Source organism: Hypanus sabinus, chromosome 8 (genome assembly GCF_030144855.1).
Source record: "Hypanus sabinus isolate sHypSab1 chromosome 8, sHypSab1.hap1, whole genome shotgun sequence".
In the NCBI taxonomy this organism is placed as follows: Eukaryota; Metazoa; Chordata; class Chondrichthyes; order Myliobatiformes; family Dasyatidae; genus Hypanus; species Hypanus sabinus.
In genome coordinates, this window is record NC_082713.1 from 37976481 (window position 1) to 37997347 (window position 20867).

Consider the following 20867-nt stretch of genomic DNA (forward strand, 5'->3'; position numbering starts at 1 on the left):
GAAGCTTAAGGTCTAACAACTCATTTTATGACATGTTTCTTTACAATTGTCCAAACACGATAAGTTCAAAACTCTCCAGTTAATACAACTATCCTTATTTTATCAAACAAGTATTGGTAATGTTCTTACCATTGGCAGATGCAGTTCTTCTAGACTCATCTGTTGTATCACCATATATCCTGCTTTGCATAATCAACCCTTTCTGAAGACTTTTTTAGAATCCTATTACAGATCTTCCATTTTGTTATTTCTTTCTTCCCTCTTTTCCCTGACTCAATGCTTATTTAAAAAGGTAAATTCTTTTCCAAGAGGAACTGTTGGTCTGCTAGAACTTTTTTCCACTTCTTATGATTAATTCTGCTTCCACTAATTCTGGCCAACTTTGAGTATTTACAGTATTTTTATTTCAGTTTTTCAACATTTATGCCATTTGTTGTGTATGATAATTATTGTGAGAGAGTTTTGTCAGTGAGTTTGATTTTTCCCTCTCCTTGTCCACAGGAACGTTCAAGCTCTGTATATAATGGCAATGGCAACACTCAGTGGCCGCGAACATTAAACCTTGATTATCTAGCCTTAGATTTCAATGCAACATCTCCATCTCCTGTTCAAAAGGTAATTTGTCATAATTTTGGTTGATTGGGATCAATAGTTAATTGGTGCTTGAAATTATTGTGGCATTTTTAGATCATCATATTTATTGTGAAGATGGGGTGGTAAATTGGATTAGTAAGTATGCAGATGATACTAAGGTAGGTGGCGTTGTGGATAATGAGGTGGGTTTTCAAAGCTTGCAGAGAGATTTAGGCCAGTTAGAAGAATGGGCTGAACTATGGCAGATGGAGCTTAATGCTGCTAAGTGTGAGGTGCTACATTTTGGTAGGAATAATCCAAATAGCACATACATGGTAAATGATAGAGCATTGAAGAATGCAGCAGAACAGAGTGATCTAGGAACAATGGTGCATTGTTCCATGAAGGTGGAATCTCATGTGGATAGGGTGGTGAAGAAAGCTTTTGGTATGCAGGCCTTTATAAATCAGAGCATTGAGTATAGGAGTTGGGATGTAATGTTAAAATTGTACAAGGCATTGGTAAGGCTGAATTTGGAGTATTGTGTACAGTTCTGGTCACCAATTATAGGAAAGATATCAACAAAATAGGGAGAGTACAGAGAAGATTTACTAGAATGTTACCTGGGTTTCAGCACCTAAGTTACAGGGAAAGGTTGAACAAGTTAGGTCTTTATTCTTTGGAGCATAGAAGGTTGAGGTGGGGCTTGATAGAGGTATTTAAAATAATGAGGGGGATAGATAGAGTTGATGTGGATAGGCTTTTTCCATTGAGAGTAGGGGAGATTCAAACAAGAGGACATGATTTGTGAGTTAGGGGGCAAAATTTTAAGGGTAACACGAGGGGGAATTTCTTTACTCAGAGAGTGGTAGCTGTGTGGAATGAGCTTCCAGTAGAAGTGGTAGAGGCAGTTTCAGTATTGTCATTTAGTGTAAAATTGGATAGGTATGTGGACAGGAAGGGAATGGAGGGTTATGGGCTGAGTGCAATTAGGTGGGACTAGGTGAGTGTAAGCATTGGCACAGACTAGAAGGGCCGAGATGGCCTGTTTCTGTGCTGTAATCGTTATATGGTTATATGGTGTTTTAATTTTTAAGTTATTTCTGAGACATGAGTTAGAAATCTATTGGGGAAGCTGGTGTATTTAAATTCACGTTAATTAGATAATTTTTCAGTGTCAGTGATGATGACCGTAAAAATACCTGTTAGTTCATAAAAACCTCTCTAATTCACCAAAGTCCTCGAGGAGAGAGAACCAGCCATCCTTATTCATTTCTGCCTGTTTGTCATCCCAGATTTTCAAATGTAGTTATATCTTAACTGCCACTTGAAATGGACCAGGAAGCTATTGAGTAATGTCACAAATTACCGACGTAAGATAAATGTTGGTCTTGTCAGTGATGCCAAATCTGAATAATGATTTTTTAAAAATCTAGGTGGTTTCTATAACATATTCACCAAATGAATAGATCTCTTAATGCAGATGTCCATAGCAGCAACAAGAAAGGAATGGGGGAAGTAAAGGTTTCAATCGGGTGCAACAACAAAGGCATGAAAATGGGTGGACAAGGGAAATTGTGATTGTGGGAAAAGTCTGAAAAACTCCAGAGGACAGTGAGAGAAAGTAAAACAAAAGGCGAAAATAAGTGAGAAAAGAATGTGTGCAAAAACGAACAAATCTAGTGCTGCACTTAATCGGATGCTTCATCTATCTTAAACACAGAAACCATTCCTTTCATCCATGCTGGAAGAGCGGGTGGATTATGTCCAAGTAGACGAACAGAAGACCCAGGCTTTGCAGAACACTAAACAAGAATGGACTGACGTACGCCAATCATGTAATATTACAAAACCGTCAAAGTGATGAATTTTTACCACAACTATAAACATTACCAGCTCCGAAATAAGATGGAAACTAGACCAATATGGTTCTAGTAATATCAGACTGCAGGAATAAATCGATGTTTTTTTTTATTAGGAATTGAAAGTAGAATGACAACAGGCAGCTTGTTCAATGTTGATTCAATTGCAAATACAAAATCATGAATCATATTTTTAACAGTGTTGCTACGGCATTGGTATATTTTGATCAATTTTTCAATTTATGTTTTCCCAGCAATGTTTTAGATCAGGTACTGTATCAAATACAGTTGAGAAGACTGCCAAATATTTTTTTTTACTGAAAACACATTATGAACAGTAAAGCCCATAGTGCGGGACACTATCAGGGTTTAAACAAAGAGTAAGTGAAAAGAACAACAGTAAGATTCAGAAGAGTGGTTGGATGATACTCTACTTGAACTTTAGAATATCATAAACACAAGATGCAGGATTTTGGGAGCTTGCTGGCTGTATGGGGAATAAAAATGGTAAGGAGTAGTACAATTTTGAACTAACAGTAGAGTTCCAACTTCAGTGGACTGGGAATGTGGGAGAGCCAAAACAAGTGCAGGATAATGTTCTGGCACTGCCAGTGGAGCACTGTGTAAAAGCATTAACTGTGGTCTGAATGTTAGAAATCTTGTCAGCAAGATCTAACAGAAGCAGACATCAATTCTTCTAGTATTCAGAATGGTAGGAGAATGTTTTCATACACAAAAGCATTACTTAATCAATTACAAGATGCCTTAGCCTTGACTAAGTGAGTCTGATGTGACAATCAATACTTTGAAGGGTAACTTTTACCATTCTGGTCACCAAAGACAATGTACTACTTTAGCTTGAAAAAACTATAGATACTGGAAATCTGAAATTAAAACAGAAATGTTAAAACTATTTAGAAAGCTGGACAACATCTGAGGAGGGTGAAACACAGCTAATTTCTCATTGAATGAAAGTTTGTTAACCTCGAACATTAACTCTGCTTCTCTCTCCAAAGATTGTGCCTGATACTGGGTTTTTCAGAATCTGTTGTTTTTATACCAGTTTAGTCTCTTGGTTGGTCAAAAAACAGTTATGTACTTGTTTTACATGTTTTGACTTTGGTTTGTATCCAAACAATAGGCAAAGGGAAACCATTATGAACTAAAATTGCAAAGGATTTTGGAAAATTGTGGTGAAGCTGCTGAGCAGTTCTAGTCCCAATGAGATAGTACCAAACCTTCATAATGTTCTAATCAATACCAATTCTTGCTTCATTCCAAGATGACTATTTTCCTGGAATTATTAATATATTTATTGCACTGGTTTATCAGGTAAATACATTGTCAAATGGGGCAGTAGAATTTCCTCTTGGTCAATAAAGAACATAGAAAATAGATTAATAACTTACTCAGGAATAGAGACAACATTGTGGATAAAGTAAATGTAAGAAATATACTATGAAAATGCATGGTAGGTCCCCAGCCATTAAGAGAAATATGAATAGATTTGGATTAGAACCCTCAGAAAGACCAAGGCGACTACGAACAAAATATCAGCATCCCTACATTTTCTATCACAGTAGAGGTTGATTACAATTCTTCAGCAAAAGTATTAGTAAAGAGATCAAGAGATCTTTGATACCCTCTCTCCCTTTTAATCAATTATTTTTCTTGCCTTAGTTTGCTGTGATAACATAGCCTTCCTTAGCAAAATAATAATCTGAGGATTACCATGGTCTGTTTTCCTCTTCAGCTATTTACATAAAACCTTTCTTCCAAATGCAAATTAAAGTGTTGTGATGGAGCAAGCATGACAGCACAACTCCCAAAAGTGAACTCTGTTAATCCAATGGCACCTTCAAACTGATTTGATAATTTCCCTAGTCACTATTGTTCCATTATTCAGCTCGAGGTCTTTCTTATTAAGCTTTCACATTGTGCACTTAAGAAAAGATTGCAGATAATAGCTAAATTTAATATTTTATCTACTGCAGCACTGATTTAAATGAAGGTACACTTCTAAATAGATCACCTAAGCCATTCTTCATGTGCTAGGCAGGAAGTGTGGGCATTTAAGCTAAAGAACGCGTGATCCCTATTCTTTGTTTACCTGAAGTTTTAATGCTGATACTACTTGCAGTGGAGAGTGATTGGGTTGACAAGAGCTTATCTGAGCTTTCTCATTCACACTGATTATTATTATTATCATAATGCTGTCCGAAATATCTCGTTTAACACAAAAGATGAATACAATTAAAGACCTATTAGTTTTGAAGATTCTGCGCTACACTGGAATGGTGATTTTCCATGTCAGGTGGCTGAGGATGGCTAATCGATTGTCTCAGTTTTGATATTTTGTTAGATAATATTATGATCACCTCAATGCATCACAGTCCGGAACTTTTTATATAACAATTTCATACTCTTTGATTCAAATGTATCTCTTGTGATATCTGTAATTTCTCCAAATATTTCCCGTAGAGCATCATAGGGAGGAGGTAATTGAATCACATGAATTGAACCAGCAAGGGAACTGGACTTAATAAAAAATAACTCAATGGACCTGGCTATAAATTGTGCTTAGATTTAAACTGAAATTGAATTGACTTTATTTCTTACATTCTTCACATACATGAGGAGTAAAAATCTTTACGTCCCCATCTAAATGTGCAATATGCAATCATAGTAATTTATAATAATTTATAATAAATAGAACAGTCAATGTAATATAGAATACACTCAAATCAGCATGAGTTAATCAGTCTGATGACCTGGTGGCTGGAAGCTGTCCCAGAACCTGTTGGTCTTGGCATTTATGCTGAGATACCGCTTCCCAGATGGTAGCAGCTGGAATAGATTGTGGTTGGGATGGCTTGGGTTCCCCAATGATCTTATGGGCTCTTTTTACACACCTGTTTTTGCAAACGTCCTGAATCATGGGAAGTTCACAACTACAGATGTGCTGGGCTGTCTGCACCACTCTCTGCAGAGTCCTGCGATTAAAGGAGGTACAGTTCTCATACCAGGCAGTGATACAGCCAGTCAGGATGCTCTCAATTGTGCCCCTGTAGAAAGTTCTTAGGATTTGGGGGCCCATACCAAACTTCCTCAACCATCTGAAGTGAAAGAGGTGCCGTTGTGCCTTTTTCACCACACAGCTGGTGTGTACAGGCCAGACGAAGTCCTCAGTGATGTGGCTGCCGAGGAACTTGAAGCTGTTTATCCTCCCAACCTTAGATCCATTGATGTCAATAGGGGTTAGCCTGTCTCCATTCCTCCTGTAATCCACAACCAGCTCCTTTGTTTTTGCAACGTTGAGGGAGAGGATGTTTTCTTGACACTGTGGCAGAGAGATGACTTATTCCCTGTAGGCCACCTCATTATTATCTGAGATAAGGCCAATCAATGTAGTGTCATCGGCAAATTTAATTAGCAGATTAGAGCTGTGGGTGGTGATACAATCATAGGTACATAGGGAGTAAAGGAGAGGACTCAGTACACAGCCCTGAGGGGCTCCTGTGTTGAGAGTCAGAGGGTTGGAGGTGAGGGAGCCCAATCTTGCAACTTGCTGGCGCTCTGACAGAAAGTCCAGAATCCAGCTGCACAAGGCTGTATTGACTTCAGAAGCCATTTTTGTCAATTTATCTTCTGTCAAATGTCACAACACAAGCCTACTCTATAAAACTCCTAGCATGTGGTATTTTACACTAATTTATTTTTCATGCTGTGTTGTGGACTTGCCCATTGCTAACTTCATTGCCAAGTCTCATTCTCTAATCCATGAGAATTTGGAAGAGGTTTGACCAGTAAGTGAATTGTGTGTGCTCAGAAGATATCTGCTGTCAATTTCAAAATCAAAGTGAAACTTTCTCTTCCACCCTGGCAACTAAGAAAGAGAATGTAAACTGAATAACACATATCACATTTTATTACTCTTTGCAACAACTAACAAAGTTCTTTAAAACAAAACAAAAACAACAGCATGTTTTTATTCTTTTAATAAGATCCCCAATTCTAAGTAATTAACAATTCATGCCAATATTTTCTTTTCATTTCAAACAAAAATAAATAGCACATGATCAAACTGATAAACAAAAATAAAGCCAATTCTGCTGATTTTTCAATAAATGTATTTCTAATTAAATGGCCATTTCAGCAATGGATAAGATTTCTCCAATCCTTAAGGTGAAATTGTACATTCAGAAAGACATTAGTCCATGATTGTTGCAGTGTCTTGTAGGCTAAGACTCTTCCTATAGCACATAGATTTTCTGAACTGAAAAAGATTTCTTTCCCACTTTGATCTTGATTGTAAGTACATTTTAAATTAGTATCTCATTATAAAACCAGTAGAAAAACCAAGTGTGCTTGTATATGACAGGAGGTGCGAACACACAATCCCCTCGTCCCTTTACATCCAAAGAATTCAACAAATTGCATTCAGCTGTGGTTTTTGTCTATTGTAAACATTTTACCTTTCACCTTACCTCTGAATGTTGCTAAAATTCAGATTGGAAAACAGACGAACTGTTGCTTTTGGTGCTATATTCTGCAGTACTCTAATTGGCTATATGTAGATACTAATGCAAACATTTTAAATTGGAGCTAAGTGAGGTTTTATGGCCCCTTAAGTTTGGATTGCCATTCAGCTAGATCACTTTACATCAAATCTATTTTTGCACCCAACTCCACATCACCTTAGTTTCCTGAGTTTCAAAAATCTATTGCTCTCCATTTTGTCTATTTACTGATGGTTAGCCATCCAAAGATTCACACAGATTAAGTGAAGAGATCCCTGTCGAACTCAGTTACATAGACCTTACCCCTGGTTCAGAGATTATGCCACCTTGTTCTAGATTCTCTCACTAAGGGAAACCTCCACCCAAAGCAATCTGCTTCAGAATCTGAAAGTGAAGCTAATAATATAAAATCATTTTGATTGCCCATGAGTGATATAAAATCATAGCTTTCAATCATGTACCAGCAAAATAAAGATGACAGTCAAAAATTCTCATTATTTGTTCCAGTCTTATCAACATTTCTTCCTATCCTATCTTTGGGGCAACAGAACTAATGAACTTGGAGCAATTAGCTAAATATGAATGACTCACAGGTGACTTGTGATCCAATTAAATGGCAAAATGAGTTGAAGAATTCAGTGGTCTTGACCTGTTTCTAAATCTGAATATTAATCCGACCCACCTTTCAGTAAAGAGATATGGCGCATGCTGGTAAATTCACGTGAGTCAACTTCTTGATGTAGGAATTGATCAATGCAAAAGGCATTTCCATAAACAACAAAAATTTCATGTAATACTGGATATGAGCTTAACATATGTTCACAGGCATGGATGAAAATCTTTGTCCATTGGCCACAAAGAGCTTTACTTGAGAGGAGTTGCTGATTTTAAGGAGGAGTGAAGTAGGTTGTGATTCAAAAGGGATATAATTTCTTACCAGATATGCTATGTTAAAATGACCCCATTCAGTTTTAGTGAATGATGCAACCCAAAGCATTAAAGAATCTGTTTCTTCTCCTTTTTCAGAAGATGGCAGACCTACTCTACATTTCCATCAGCTTTTATATATATTAAGGGTGTGGCCAAACTAGAGCTGGAGAGAAGGGAAGGGATGGTCTTCAATTTTAATTTAGTCAATCTTAGTCAGCCTGACAGTTAGAACCATAGTTTTCAGAACAGAGCAGCAAAAATACTTGAGAAATTGTGTAGTGGCATGAATTCCAGCTTCACGGGGACAGGGAATTATGACATAAATGACAATAAGTGGTGACTGCAACTGTGAAAGAGTGGTGTAAAATGTTACCAAGCATTCCCAAATGTTTTAAAATCAACTCGCTAAATCAACCAAAATGCAAATATAATGCTGGACTGTGGTCAGCCATAGAAAAAGTTATATTATTTGTGCTATTCTGAAAGAATGCTGTTAAAATTGGTTTTAGTGACTTTGCGCATTCCAATTCATTTTCTGACTTTTTCATGACTGGATTGTCACATAAGCAAAGGAAAGTCACATTGTTTACAAAATGACTGATTTTAATCAAGAACAACAGAAGATTTCCTTGGTATAAAATATGTATAAAATTTGTACAGTATATATATCTTGTTTTGTTTACCTTGAAAATAATAAGATCAAATGTTATGCAAAAAGAATGAGGAAAACCATTTGACTTTTCATTGCTCACCTACTTAAATGGGCCAATTGCATCTCAATACAGCATCCAATATCTAACAGGATTAAAAAGTTTTCAACTCCAAACGCCAATTTAAAACCTCATTCCATATGCTAATCACAACTGGGATAGAACTTTTTGATATCAGTCCAAACTCTGCCACGCTGAACTGGCGCCATGTATTACTTCCAAAGAAAGCACTTTGCAATCAACTTTTCAAATCCATTTATTTATATTTCACTATAAATGCTTTACTTAATTGGACATATGACTACACCTGGTTTGCAATAGTAAAACAAATATTTGCTGTTTTACACCTTTCTATCATGTTCAATAAAGAAAGTTCTACTTTTTGCCAGAATGGTGAGCAACAATTTAGTAATTTTTCAGGTCTGAAACATTACTCCATTATCAGAAGTCTACTTGACCAATTATGAAACTTATGGAACATTTCAGAATAAAATGGATCTGATAGAAATCACAGTTTAGAAGAGACATTGTATTGGGACAACTGCAGTAGAGTATCATCCTTTATCCTTTGGTTATAAATGTTTGTACATAAAACTGTAGAATATTTCTGTTAAAATAAACAGTTTGTGTGTCATGTTAAACATTTCTTGTAAATCACTAAGTAGTCTTTTTTTCCAGTCCATTTACCCAAGTAGAATATCATTGCATTGATGGGTACAATGCAAAGCCTGCACGTGAATTATTAACATTGTAAGTTTGATGGTGCACTTGGGCTATCAGACTACATGGTCAAGAAATTATTGATTTACAATGAATCATTCTCCAGAATAGATTCAAGAAAAAGAAAAAAAACTGCCTAATCTCCAATAATTCTATTGAATTTTACTTGCGCTTATCAGAAATGTCAAGAATGAAATTGAAAATGCTTTCTATTGAAATGTTAATTGAATGACAGAGTTGAATAGAAACTAAAGGCAAGTGTCACTGCACAATTTCCATGCATAAATTATGCACATATTTGAGGCGCACAGGGAACATAAAGCCATTAATACTTCTTCTGTGAAATCGACTTACATATATACAATTACCGTATAAATATGTAATATGTACAGGAAATTTGCTTTGAATACCTCCGCACCCATGTTATTTAAGCGTGCACTTTTATGGGATTAAGTTTAAAAACAGCTGTGTATAATTTTGGAGTTGCAAGTACTCTGGGCAATTTGTAACAGAACCCAATATTTCAAACAATAATGGGTGATCATCACTAGCCCTCTAATGTGTCTGGAAGATGAAGAAGAGAGACGAAGGTAAGAACCTCCCTCATAGAAAAGACTGAAAGAAGCAGTTCCTAACCTTAGAGTTTCCAGGAAACATGCTTGAACTCGCCCTTTCCAAGAATTAGTACATCCAGAAGCTAAGTTTCTCTAAGACAGTAATGTCAAATGCATCACCTTTAGCACATAGATCCTCAAATATGTCCTGCACTTCCCCATCATCCATGTAACTGATATTTCTTGTGAATCTGAAAGAGGAAGGACATCCAAAAGAGACACACCATCATTCTGTATTGTTGAGGGGGAAGGATAACATGGGCAGAAAGATTGGATGTTGCCATTTTCAATTTTCTGATTTTCCCCTGGCTATACTCCCTTCAGAAACCAAAAACTTTGGTTTTCCGGGTGCTCCCAGGCAACTCGTGGGAATAACACCATCGGATGCCAGTTGGCATCATTTATGGTCAGAACTACTATGGCATCTGGTCATCTTCAAACCTCTGACTTTTGTTCTTGATTAATGAAAGCATTCTTGGCAAATGCTTTCATTTTCATCCGTCTTGCGCCATGTTGGAATGGCAGAGCAGACTCGATGGGCCAATTCTTTGAATTATATTCTCCTTTCTTAGTGCCTTGTGCAGCATCCATTCCCAAGATGACATCATCTATTCCAGGACGTAAGAAGTGCCTTCTTCCTTCAAAGAACAGGGTTTCCCTTCCTCCACCATTGATGCTACTCTCACCCCCAATTTCTTCATTTCTAGACATCTGCATTCAATGCATCTTCCCGCTGCCTTAACTGTGATAGAGTTCCTCTTGTCCTTACCTCCTACCCCATGAGCCCATTGGGTCTGTAGCAGTTAACCCATGATCCCAAGCACTCTATGTCTTATTCTGTTGACTCAGTAGACCACTAACAGTCTTGATCAGCAGGAAATGAGAGTGCCGCCACCTTGACAGCTGGGGTAAGAGGTAGTGAAATAGTTGTAATGGAGTTAAACACATAGAAGTGCCAGGTATGAGTTGAACCTCTGAAAGTTGCTCTGGTTGCTATAGAGATGCACAGCACAGAATCAGGCCCTTTGGCTCATCACATCAATGCTGACCTTTTTGAACATCTACACTAATCATATTAGTGTAGAAGGACACAGGTTCATTTGTCCACAATAGTCCATGTTCTTCTACGCCTTGCGTATTCAAGTGCTTGTCTAAATGTTTTCTCATAAATGTAGTAATAGCATCCGATCCCACCACTGCCTCCAGCAGAAAATGCCAGGTATCAACTGCTCTCTATGTAAAAAGTTTCCCATCAAACTTTGGAGATCTCATGGAAACTAATAGAATGTTGAAAAGCCTAGATTGAATGTATGTGGAGAGGACGTTTCTTAAAGTGGGGAAGTCTAGGATCAGAGGGCATAGTCTCAGAATAGAGGGAGATCCATTTATAACAGAGAAGAAGAAATATTTCTTTATCCAGAGTGTGATAAATTGAGGTAAAATATCTTTAGCCAAATGGTAGTGAATCTGTGAGACTCATTGCCATAGCTGACTTTAAGGTGGTGCTAGGTAAGTTATTGATTAACCAGGGCATTGAACGTTACAGGGAGAAGGCAGGAGAAATGGTTTGAAAGGGATAATAGTCATGTTGGAATGATGGAGAAATGCGAAGGGCAATGCCCTAAATTGGCTACTGTGTCTTATGGTCTTACAATGCTGCAGGTGCAATCTAAATTGTGATTTGTCAAGTTACAATAAAATACCACCATATGCCTCACCCGTCCTGTGAAGGCAAGCATGCCATATACCTTCTTCAACATCCTATCAACTCATATTTTCACTTTCAGGGACTTAAAACACAAACTCCCTTTGTTCCTCAACATTCTTTAGTGCACTACCAATTAGTGCATATAACCAGCCCCTCTTTAAATTCCCAAAGATTTCACAAGGTATTCACAAAGTCCTTGCACTTGGTGAGATTAAATTCTATCTCCCAGTGCTCCACCCAACTCTCCACCTGATCTATGTCCCACTGTTGCCTAAGCATCCCTAATACAACCAGCCTCTGTCATCCACAAACTTACAAATCATGCACCCTACATGCACATCCAAATCTGAAAAAATAAGGGAGAGTAATGACGTGCAAACAAGGTTCTGTACATCTAAGCATTTTGTATTGTTTGAAAAGAGCATGGGAGAATGGGGACAAGCAGACAACAAGGGAACCACTCTGGTCCCTCTAGTAAACCATTAGTCATAAACTAATCAGAAAATAATTTTTTTACCACTACCTTCTGCATCCTGTCAGTAGGCTAATCTTGGATTCATTTTGCCAATTCAGCTTGGATCATTTGTCTTCAGCTTCAGGGCCTGCCTACCACACAGACTTTGTCAAATAAGTGGTAGTGCTCTTTTTGAAGATTAATATTTGTTGCAGTTCATAGGACTGAATCTCTTTAAGCATATTCTCAAGTTGTCAGTTCTGGAAGAGATCTTAGTCGCAACCTCACTTACCAATGCACTTTTTTCCAGATTCTTGAGTGCATTGCATAGATTTGCTGTTTTCACTTCAGCTGGGATATTGGACCAGGATCAGGGCTGGGGTGGTGAGGTGGGGGGGGGGGGGGGGGGGCGGGGCAAATTCTGTCATTCTTGCCAGTGGCTCCCAAGTTACACCATGACTTCTAGTGGGTGACTGCATTCAGTGCATTCAAGTGTTAGGTGAATTAGTCCATGTTCATTTCAGCTGCTGCACAGAACTCTGAAACTTAAAGCTTAAAGTGGCTCCAAAGTTCTGAATTCTGTACATAATGGATATCATTTAAATTTTATTTTTGCTTCAGGCTCCCACTTTCAGATCCTCAGGTTAGAGATAGTTAGGCACATATAAAGCATCATAACTGGCTCCCCTGAATTGCTTGCCCCTGCATGAAGTATGGACACAAAAATGCAATAGATTGACACTACCAGGATATGCTTTAATGCAAGTTTTCTCCCAGTATAATCCCATGGCAACTAAATATAACCTGCGATTTTCGGTGCCAAGTTAAGTGATTCAGCTCAACAGTTGTTACAATATGTTTCCTGTCTCTGGCCGGAAAGCATGGATTCTTTTCAGGTGTTTCAGGTTCTGATTTTCATTAAACACTACATGTGTGTAGTGATTTGGTGGATAAAAGATGATCTTAGCAGAGCTAGTCCACAAGCATCCCAGTGTGCCAAATGCAGATTTTCGTAAAGGAAGAACCCCAGAATGAAATTGTTTTCAAGACAGGAGGACAGAAAGTTGAGAATTTTACGAAATGCTAACATTTTACTCCTCGTGGTGCATTGATAGCTGCATAGTGTCAATTAAAGTTTTCTAAACATGCACCATTTCAATAACTCTTTTTCTCTGTGATCCAAGTAATATCTCCTGGTTGCAATGGATAGGGAGTTCAGCATGAAAAACATAAATGGAATATAATTCCCTTTTGCTTGTACTTTTTTGATGTAGTTAAAATAATAATTTAGGAAATATTTGTAGAGTTGCTGAGTTGACTATTTCTGAGATAATGTTACTATGGCATTATGGAAAGAAAGAACTTATATTTATGCAGCCATTTTGTATTGGTTGAATATGCTAAGGTCATGCACAGTCTAGGATGAGTAGGGAAATACAGAATTCAGCCTACATATTTCAAGATCTCGCATTTGCCTCTAGCATCGTTAACTACTAGGATCACCCATCTACTTTAATTTAAACAGGATTTGCTCTAATGCTTCATTCAAAAGATGACACTTCTGACAATCTGTTACCTTCATGAACTGCACTGAAGTGTCAGTCCAGTTACTGTAATAATTTCAGTTCCAATTTCCTGTCAAGTGAAATCAAGAGCAGGGAAATGTTTATAAAAAGATATATTTTTATCAATGTATTTACCTGGTATAATGAAGAAGACTTAGAAAACTGCTACCTTAGAAATCAGTGTACAAAATTTAGAGATTAATCATCCCTTTAATGTTTTAATCATCAAAATTTGCAATTTACTTTCACATTTTATTTCCTCAGTTATGAACATACCAAAGTTCATTACTGAATCTGATTTCTTTGCTTAAGTTTGATAAGTTTTATTGTCGGTCAGCAAGATTACAAATTAAGGAGTGAAGGAATGCTAAATCATAAACAGGCCATGCATAAACCTTTTTAAAAGGGTACGCCTGAACACCCACCATTCAAAACTCTTCCATCTTTTGAGTTCAGTGAAAGTTTATGTTTGCTTCTGAATGTGTGAATACAAACTGATCATTGGTTTTGCATCCCTGAATACTTCTAACTCTGATATACCACTCAGATATATTCAGATATACTCAGATATATCTATATTACAATAGGTATAATTACTTCTCATTTAAAATGAGCACTGTTCAATAGCATTGCTTCAACACTGTTGTATTAGCATTTTTACATTCTTTGTGGACATTCAACTGATCACAGAAGCAGGGATCTTCTAATTTTAAAAGAAGATATTGTCAAAGGGTTGATAAGCTAAATTGATACATAGTACTGTGCAAAAGTATTAGGCACATATATACTGTAGCTAGGGTGCCTAAGACTTTTGCACAGTGCTGTATGTCAAGAAATTTGTTGTTTTGCAGCAGCAGAACATTGCAATATATAATAATAAAAATTATAAATTACAAAATATATAAATAAATTAAATAGGTAGTGTAAAAACAGAGGAAAAATACTGAGTGAGAGTTCATATTGATTTACAGTACTGTGCAAAAGTTTTAGGCACCTGTGTTATATGTATGTGCCTAAGACTTCTGCACAGTACCGTGCACTAAATGCATGATCTATAATTGGTTGGCAGCTTGCCGTGCACAAATTTGGCAGAGAGAACTGCAGAGAACATCAGCAACGTATTCACCATTCCTGTTGTAACAGATGACTAGGGTACCATTCTCAATCCAACAGTGGAATGTCAAGCTGCTTCTGTGTATGCAAAGGGACGATCAATGTTTCAGCTCTGCGTCAGGACTAAGAGTGTAGACAGAAAACAGCCAGTTCCTCTGACAGTTTTTTTTTGCTCTTTTTATCTTGTTATGTACCGGTGGGTATCTTGTACTTGTCACTTGACAGTGGTTTTGAAGTTATACTGGACATTTTCCTGCCATTAGAGGTCATGTGACAGGTTTTTTTTAGGGTATAAAAGGAGGACCCCTCCCTGTGAGGAGGGGTAGTTCGTGGCTGGATTTGCCATTTTGACTCCATGCCACTGCGTGGTCCAATATTATGATGCAGTTTGGTTTAAAAGTGGAGTTTTATTTAATGCCTAAAGTTTAAAAGGTCATTGCCAGCAGTTTCTTTATAATACTGCCAGTTAAAAATCAGTGGAAAGTGAATATCGGAGTTCAGGAACTAAAAGATCGAGGAAAGTCGATTTCGATGGCGAAACAGATTTGACCTTGTTTGATTCTAATTCGGAAGGAATTCGTTGGCTGTCCCCGTGGTAACCCCTGTGAATAATAGCAGAAAGGGTTGGCTACAGTTTTGTAAAGGAAAGGTCAGTGCTTTTAAGCTGTTTCATTTTCATCTTCATAAATTCTCCGAGAAAAGTACAGTTCGACTGGGAACCGCAACAAAACGACGTGAAAGAGAATTTAAATCGTCTAAAAAGTCTCTCTAATCGACTGTAAGCATTTTGAACTTTTGCAGTACTACTTTGAAGAACTGTTTTCGCTTTATTCCTTTAAGAACTGTTTAAGCTGCCGCACAGCAGCTGATTTCCAGTTACATTAGTGGTTTTGTGGTGAACTACATATACCTGTCTGGACACGCCCCCTGCTGACTGCTCCAGTGGCTCCTCCCACAGACCCCTGTATAAAGGCGATTGAGGTCTGAGCCCGGCCTCTCAGTCTCCAGGATGTAGTATGGTGGTCAACCACTGTTTGTTCCTTCTTCCAGTCAATAAAAGCCGATATCTCGTCTTTACGTCTCAGAGTGAGTTATTGATGGTGCATCAGGTTTGTTTACTTTTGGGGTTTTTTTTCAGTGTTTAATAAATGTTTTATTTGTTATAAGAAACCCTGCCTCACTTATATATTTATTGTTGCTGAATCCGTAACGATCTTGTGACTGGAATCCAATGAACTCTGGTTGTTGACTAGTCCATCATAATGAAAAGCCTATTGGGCCACTGTGGAAAATGTTGACATCAGTTAAATGAGAAAAATTGTATGATGGGATAAACTGATTAACAAATAAAATTAATGAATGAAAGCAAGAATCAAATATGTACTTGTACAAATTAAACTGCTTAATGTAAATAAGCAATTGAATACACAAAAGAGACTGCAGAATTTAGAGCAACAAACAGATTACTGTAAAAACTCAACAGGTTGAGGAGTATCTGTAGGAAGAAAGGGATTATCGATATTTCAGGTTGAAGCTTTGCATCAGGATATGTGCTTCATTTATTGTACACTTCATTTAATTGGCAATATTTAATTGCAATTAATGTTGCTGAACTTCTGGGATACTACTCTAGAATAAACCTGTTCTGCATTTTGTAGACCATCCTTCGCTAGAGATACAAGAAACTGTAAGCTTGTCTGGAGCAACAGTCAAGAAACCCTGTGTCAACCCTACTCTCTCAGTTCTTCCAGCTGGTTGTTTGTTGCAAAGGAAAGCAATATTGCAGTTAAGATTGCAAAAGCATTGAAACCATATTTCAATATTGGCCAACTGCTTACTCTCCCAATTGAGCAAAAGAATTCACTATAAACTGAATAATTCCCAACAGGTCACAAAGCACAAAATAAATAAAAAGTTTGAATCATCTATGAATCTGTTTTTGTTTCAAATTCAAAATGAATTCTCGTTGTCAGGGTTCTTTTAAATGTAATTATGCTGCACAATCTCACAGGAACTTAGAAAACTCTTCTAGCACGGTGTCATTTTCCAAAACACTTCGTTAGAACTCAAGTAACTGGAGAGCAAGCACAGAAGAAAGAAGAATGATGTAGCTTTTGAAGCAGGTGGAGAGAGATAATAACTTGAAGTGCTTTGTGAGAACTTCCCAGAGGAGATAACTAGGAGAGAAGGGAATACAAATGATTTTAATATTGGAAAGTGCTCAGTGAGCTGGGTGAATTTTTGCACAGAGAATGAAAATTGTCAAAACTGAGCACTTGCTTGGTTTGCATTGAGTTAGAAGTTGTGTGATAATTGTGTTGGGAATGCAACAAATTGAGAACAAAGGAAGTGTAGAGCGTGAATACTGGAGAAGAGGGAAAAGTGTATTACTAAAGTGCCTATGCTCAATACAGGCCATCCATGGGTTATAGAGATAGTCAATAGGCGCAGGAGTAGGCCATTCAGCCCTTCAAGCCAGCACCGCCATTCAATGTGATCATGGCTGATCATCCACAATCAGTACCCTGTTCCTGCCTTCTCCCCATATCCCTTGACTCCGCCATCTTTAAGAACTCTATCTAACTCTTTCTTGAAAGCATCCAGAGAACTGGCCTCCACTGCCTTCTGAGGCAGAGCATTACACCAATCCACAACTCGCTGGGTGAAAGTTTTTCCTGAACTCCGTTCTAAATGGCCTACCCGTTATTCTTAAACTGTGGCCTCTGGTTCTGGGATAGACATTGTCAGTCAATTCTGTCTGCAAGGTGGGAAATACATGAAAATCACTCAATCTGGTATCCATACCTTCATAATATTTTAAAGAATGGCATCAAAAGCAAAAGATAGATTAGAAAGAGACAAAGTTGAGAGAGAGAGAGAGAGAGAGAAAGAGAGAGAGAGAGAGGTGGGGGGGGATGAGGAAGAGAGAGAGACAGCCAGACCAAGGGGTGGGGAGAGAGGTGGAGAGGGCGAGGGAAAGGGAGAAAGAGGCAGGTGAAGAGGGGGGAGAGGAGTAGGATGAGGAGGAGAGAGAGAGAGAGAGAGAGAGAGAGAGAGAGACTAATTCAGTTGCTTTTAAAAATTATGTTGGACCTTTGAATTTAGTAACACAATGGGAGCTTGTTTGTATGTGGGGGTATAAATTAGATATGTTTGGGTAGCCATGTCATGCTGGAATGTATAGTGGGAAATGTATTCAGAACTGGACAAAGCTGGAGATATGAGGATTCTGCCAAAAATAATAGCAATCTTCCTCAGCATCAGGTGACTTTACCTCCTGCACCTCAATGCAAAAGAACATAGCCTCTCTGGTGGATTGGGGAGACTATGAGTGGTAGAAGACCAGACACTATTGGTCTGCTTGGCAAATGGGAAGCATTGTAAGTGAAAGCCAGAGGGGAGGAAGCATGATTTGAAATAAAATGGCAAGAAAGTGCATTCAGGAGGACATGTTGGAGGGGGAGGCTAGAAAGTTGGCGATTAGGAGCTGGAGAGTTGAAGAGATGCCTGAAAGGAACTGTTCCTGGCTCACAAGGTGCATTGGAAGAATTTTTATTGATTGTTGAAAATGCATATATTTTGTTTACTGGTTTTCCTCTTGAGCAGGTGGCCAGCTCTATCTTTATGTGGGCATATAGATTGGCTCCTGCTGCTTTGCTTAGAAAGATGGAGTGGCTGTTTTCAGTCTTACCTGGGTAGACTAAACAACTGGGGCTACCATCACCTGGACAGACTGAACAGCTGAAACAACTGATCTGCCACATTGCCAAACCTATGCTTAAGAGACTATGAATTGATAAGTCTGTGCGCTTTAAACATTTGACGTAGCTCCAGCATTTGCTCTCCAGCTGCATTTTCCCTTGGGTCTTCATTACTTAAGTTACTGCTTATACAATATCTGCTAAATATAAAAAATAGAAAGAGCTCAGATTATTTTTCTCGCTCTTTAAGTCACAAGACTGATGAAATGCTCCCTACCTGCTGGACACATGACTGGTTTCCTTGAGGACTCATCCCTTGGACATTCAGTCCTGCTTGAGCACTTCTTGTGTTGCGTGGCACCAATGTAGAACATGCTAAGGAAACTGGTTCAGTCCAGGGACCATAGAGAAAGTGGTAGGACAGGACACGTATGAGTTTGGTGGTTGAGGGTAGAGAGCTTAGTTATTCAGCAGGTAGTAGTCAGTTGGATAGAAGGGCTGATCAATGGAATGAGATTGACATCTCAAAAGTCAGTGCCTCAGGAACGCAGCATCCAACATTAAGTACCCTCACCATTCAGAACAATGTCTCTTCTCATTATTACAATCAGGGAGGAGGTACAGGTGTTTGAAGACACATACACTCAACAATTTAGGAACAGCTTCTTCCCATCCACCATCAGATTTCTGAAAGATCAATGAACCCATGAACATTAGCTCATTTGGACTATTTATTCATTTGCTTCTTAAATTGTAACAGAGTAACTTCATCTCTTTATTTCACTTTTTATTGTAACTTCTGATAATCGTTTTTACATCTTGCATTGCAATGCTGCCACTAAACAACAAATTTCCTAATATATTCGGTGATCATGAACCTAAATCTGTTTCTGACTCTGATGCTGAGGTAAGTGGTGGCAAGCAAGTCAGGTGAGGGGCAAGACAGTAGTCATGGGAAAAGTGGTGGTTGGTATTATTGGAGTGTGTTGGTGGGGGGTGATGGGTCAGAAAAATAACTGAAAATAAATTACTTAAAGAGGACCTACCCATCTAATGCTCCCAGCACAGAGACGAACTGCTTGCAGATCAAGGATACCAAAAGTATTTTTTCAGATATAGAGTAAAAGAGAGGCAAAAGAGTGTATCCGAATGCTGGAAAATGACACTGGAGAGGTAGCAATGAGAGAGAAAGTAATGGTGGGTGAACAGAATAAGTGCTTTGTGTCAGTCTTCACTGTAGAAGACGCTAGCAGGGTGCCAGAAATTTCAGTGTCAGGGAACAGAAGTGAATGTAGTCACTATTATTAAGGAGAAGGTGCTTGGGAAGCTGAAAGGTCTGAAGGTAGATCAGTCACTTGGACCAGATGAGGTACTCCCCAGAGTTCTGAAAAAGATAGCTGAAAGGATTGTGGAGGCATTAGTAGTGACCTTTTAATAACCACTAGATTTTGGAATAATTGTTAGATTCCGGAGGGCTGGACTATTGCATTTATATCTTATTCCACTCTTTAAGAAGAGTTGGAGACAAATCCAGGAAATTATAATTAAAAACGTATGACTATTGAAAGGTCTAGATAGAGGGGTTGTGGAGAGGATGTTTCCAATATTAAGAGGGTCTTGGACTAGAGGGCACGACCTAAGAATACAATGACGTCCCTTTAGAACAGAGATGAGGAGGGTTTTCTTCAGCCAAAGGGTGGTGAATCTGTAGAATTCATTGGTTTAGGGAGGCTAAGTCATTGAGTACACTTAAAGTGGAAATTAATCGGTTCTTGATTAGTAAGCGTGTCAAAGATTATGGAGAGAAGGTAGGAGTATAGGCTTAAGAGGGATAATATGTATATCAGCCATAATTGAATGTCAGAACAGATCCTATGGGCTGAATGGCCTAATTCTGCTTCTATGTGTTATGGTCTTATGGAGGGATCATTTCTAAGTTGTGTAGAAATTGGTCACACAAGCTTGGAGACAGTTGTTTCAACAAAAGTGATATTATGCACCCTATCCAACATGAAAAAAATTCCAGAAACAGAGGCCAGAGGTGTGTTAAATTTTGTTGGATGCAACTACATGGTTCTACACTCTATGAGTCAAGAAACACAAAGGAAAATAGAATAAAAATTTTGGATGTACACACTGCAATTCCCCAATTTTCACTCATATTTTATTCTTCATAGAAATTGGATCACCCAGCAAACAAAATCACTTCTTATAACAGTGTTATAACACTGTTTTCTGGATAACAGTGCTTTTAAATCATCATGCATTAAAGCAAATCTGTATCCAAATCTATTCTAGGGAAATGTGCACAAATATAATAGCAAAATGCTAATGACGTTCTTTAGCCTGAGGCGAAAATGAAAGAAAGTTTATGAAAAGCACAGATGACACCACTAC

At 38.1% G+C, this 20867-nt stretch overlaps 1 protein-coding gene across 2 annotated transcripts in view; it reads left to right on the top strand.

Moving 5' to 3' along the window:
• Positions 1-9234, top strand: part of gab3 (GRB2 associated binding protein 3) — a 127256-nt gene extending 118022 nt beyond the window's left edge. For both annotated transcript variants that reach the window (XM_059976964.1, XM_059976965.1), the window contains exons 9-10: positions 502-615; positions 2297-9234. In XM_059976964.1, coding sequence (XP_059832947.1) covers positions 502-615; positions 2297-2437 — 255 coding nt within the window. In that variant the 3' untranslated portion in view covers positions 2438-9234. The remainder of the gene's footprint in view (positions 1-501; positions 616-2296) is intronic.
• Positions 9235-20867: the final 11633 nt, after the last annotated feature.